Below are 3,169 nucleotides of genomic sequence, written 5' to 3'. Positions count from 1 at the left end.
CTTAATAACGACTCTACCTTCATTAGTAATTACAATTCATTTGTTTTTGTTTTTCCATGTTATTTCTAATATTGTGCTCGTATATATTTTATACTTCTCCTAATCCTCTACAAGGTGGGCCCTGTAACAGGAGAAAAGAGCCACAAACAAAAAAGTTTCTACATATTTATTAAATTATTTTTGATTTACATACCTACCATTAAAAATCAATCAAAATAAATCAATAAAACTAAAAAAAATATAATTATATAATAATGCATGAAAAATAAAAGGTACATAGAAAGTGAAGCAAAAGCAATCTAAGTGAAAAGCAGTGTAAAACTCGAGCATTAAACCCATTTTCCCCTCAACGTGTCTATCAACCCTCGCCGTACCGTCTTTGGTAAAATGGCTTGTGTTATGCTCTAATCTTGTTGTAGGTACAATCTACTATTAAGTACTTATGCTAGTTTTTGGTGCCAGGTGCTTTGCCTCCTGGTGCTGCTGGCAGTCAGCTGCTACTCATCCCCCGTCCCCGAGAGGTCCGACTACTCCGCTGATTTCCAGCTGTTCCGTGCACGACGTACTCCGCAGTTCGTCAAGGGCCAGAAGACCACCAGAGGTATCATCCCATCCTATATACGTCCCACTGCTGGGCACAAGCCTACTTTCACAATAAGAGGGCTTGGGCCTTAATTCCCACACGAGCCCAGTGCAGATTGGGAACTTCGCACACACCAATGAATTTCTTCGCAGGTTTGTGCAGGTTTCCTCACGATGTTTTCCTTCACCGTAAAGCTCGTGGTAAATTTCAAATGTAACTTCGCAGATCTCAGAGGTGCAAGCCGGGGTTTGATCCCACGATCCTCTGCTTGAGAGGCCATAGGTCAAACCACTGGGCCACCAAGGCACCAGAGGTATAATTTCCGACTAATCTATTCAATCTCTGGTAGTTAAAAAATCCTCTGGGAATTCCCAAAATTTATGTCCAAAATTTAAAGTTCTTTGGACATTTTTGACATATTGGCAACATTTATAATATATTTTTAACCTTGAGACATTACAAGCTGACGGCCTTCTCCGAAATTCGAAAATCGAGGTTTGTGTCGTATCATCCCTCTCCCTCTCGTATTAAACAGTATAAGTTTCCGAGGGAGGGAACGACACGAACTTCGATTTTCGAATTTCGTAGTAGCCCCGCTGTTACCTTTTATCCCTTCGCTCATCAGCCCCTCTGCTTCCAGCCCCCATCCACCTGAACCTTCGGAAGGGAGAGTACATCTGTGGCAACAAGATATGCAGCCTGAGGCCCGGAGAGGTCCCGCCCAACTGTGGGGGCGTGTGCCAGTACAAAGTGTGAATAAACCTAGCTAGTACTCATGCCTTTTATTTTTACCCGATTTTCCAAAGGAATGTGTTTTTTCAAGTGTATACGTTAATGCAAGAAATGTGTGACCATGCAGTTCACACTGTAAGAACACACATCAAACGAATCTATCACCACCACAACTAACGCATTTCGAACTCATTCAGAGCTCATCTTCAGAGCTACACAACCGTTCACCATGCTACCGGGTGCTAGGGATGGTGGGATTGTGGCAAGGTTCCATAATGGTCAAGAAGTCTAATTTGTACAAATACTGAAAAAAAATGACAAAAAATCTTCCACATCTTTATTTCCCCTTCCACTTCTCCTCCCACTTCTTCTGCGACGCCTTGAACCCCTCGACATCAAGCTTCGCAGCCACCAGCCTCCCGAACTTGGTGCTGTTCAAGAGATTGCTCTTGTCGCTCATCTCTGTCATTATCTTAACCTTCTGTTCTAATGATGCCGCGTCGAAGATGCGCTCGAGGGCCCGAGAGCCATGCTGAGAGAGTGCTAGCGTTTGGTAGTAGCCCTGAAATGGATAAACACAAATTAGTGCCTTATTCCAAAGAATATCTTTTGCCTGCGACTTCTCCTGCACAAACAATTAAAATTCACTCCCCCTTTGTTTGCATACGCCATAGGGGCTTGTTAGATTCATTTCCCATCGTTATTTCCTTATAGCAAATTTTCCGGTCGCTTTTTTTCCAAATGCTTTTTTACTGAAGCTTATTTTCAAAAACCGCGTTTTTTCCCCCCAATATTAATCGACTCAAACATATACGTTGGTTTAGGTTATGTTAAGTTTGCAAGGTAGAATCGGCAACGAGGCTATCCGACACAGAGCTAAGGTCATCGACATAGCTCAGAGAATTAGCAAGTTAGTGGCTGTGGGCTCGTCATATCCGTCGAAGAACCAACAACCGCTGGAAAACGAGTTCATGAGTGGAGACCGCGTCTTGGCAAGGTGGAGTGACGATCTGCGAAAGGCTGCTGGTAGAAGCTGGATGCGTCTAGCCGAGGACAGGGCGCAGCGCTCTTTGGGGGAGGCCTATGTCCAGCAATGGACTGCTATAGGCTGATGATGATGGTGAAGTTTGCAACGGCTCGATGGGCCAAAAACACAGAAGTAGACACACTGTGTCTGTATCGATTCAAATTGGGAAAAAAACGGTACTGTGAAAAAAGCATTTGGGAAAAAGTGCAAATGGAAATTCTCCTACTAGGAAATAAAGATTCTGGGAAATTGATCTAGTAAACCCCGGAAGTCGTAGAGTTGGTACGAGTAGACCTACTAGGTGGACCGATGAAATCGCGAGCGATCAGTGGATGCAGGCTGTAAGGTGGCCTCTGTTCAACAGTGGAAGTCTTCTAGCTTCGTCCCTGTCTCACCTTAAGTTTCCATATCATCTTGTCCCTCGCCTTGACGCCCACGAACTGTCCCTTGCAGAAGGCGTCGGCCACGTGGCTGCCCTTCGCGTCGCAGAATATCACCAACAGCTCCGAGGCGCTCAGCTCCAGCAGGCCGCTCACCGCTTTGGCTGGACGCTGCAAATATTGTTTTATTATACCAGCGCCGCTATCATCTGAGCTATAGGGCCATAAAACCATGTTTCGAACCTCTCGCTCGCTCTTGAGAGTTATCGGATCTCTTGCTCGCAAGCCGTTGCAAATAACCTACAAGCGCGAGCGAGAGGTTCGAAACATGGTTTGAATAATCCGTCCGTGAAATTAGGAACCCACGCACGACGACTACTTCTGAGTGCCGCCGTCTATTAATTATTGATTTGTAGCGACACAGGTATATACTCGTATTATAAGCGA

General features: G+C 44.8%; 1 protein-coding gene across 1 annotated transcript; it reads right to left on the bottom strand.

Moving 5' to 3' along the window:
• Positions 1-1,637: 1,637 nt before the first annotated feature.
• Positions 1,638-2,956, bottom strand: LOC141431430 (nucleolar protein 9-like). The gene is made up of 2 exons (XM_074092604.1): positions 2,738-2,956; positions 1,638-1,877 (listed from the first exon to the last, which is right to left on the bottom strand). The coding sequence occupies exons 1-2, from the start codon at positions 2,954-2,956 to the stop codon at positions 1,653-1,655; spliced, it is 444 nt and encodes a 147-aa protein (XP_073948705.1). The 3' UTR covers positions 1,638-1,652.
• Positions 2,957-3,169: the final 213 nt, after the last annotated feature.

Source organism: Choristoneura fumiferana, chromosome 9 (assembly GCF_025370935.1).
Source record: "Choristoneura fumiferana chromosome 9, NRCan_CFum_1, whole genome shotgun sequence".
NCBI classification, from domain to species: Eukaryota; Metazoa; Arthropoda; class Insecta; order Lepidoptera; family Tortricidae; genus Choristoneura; species Choristoneura fumiferana.
The sequence above is the reverse complement of the archived record's forward strand: the minus strand, read 5'-3'. Positions and strand labels throughout refer to the sequence as shown.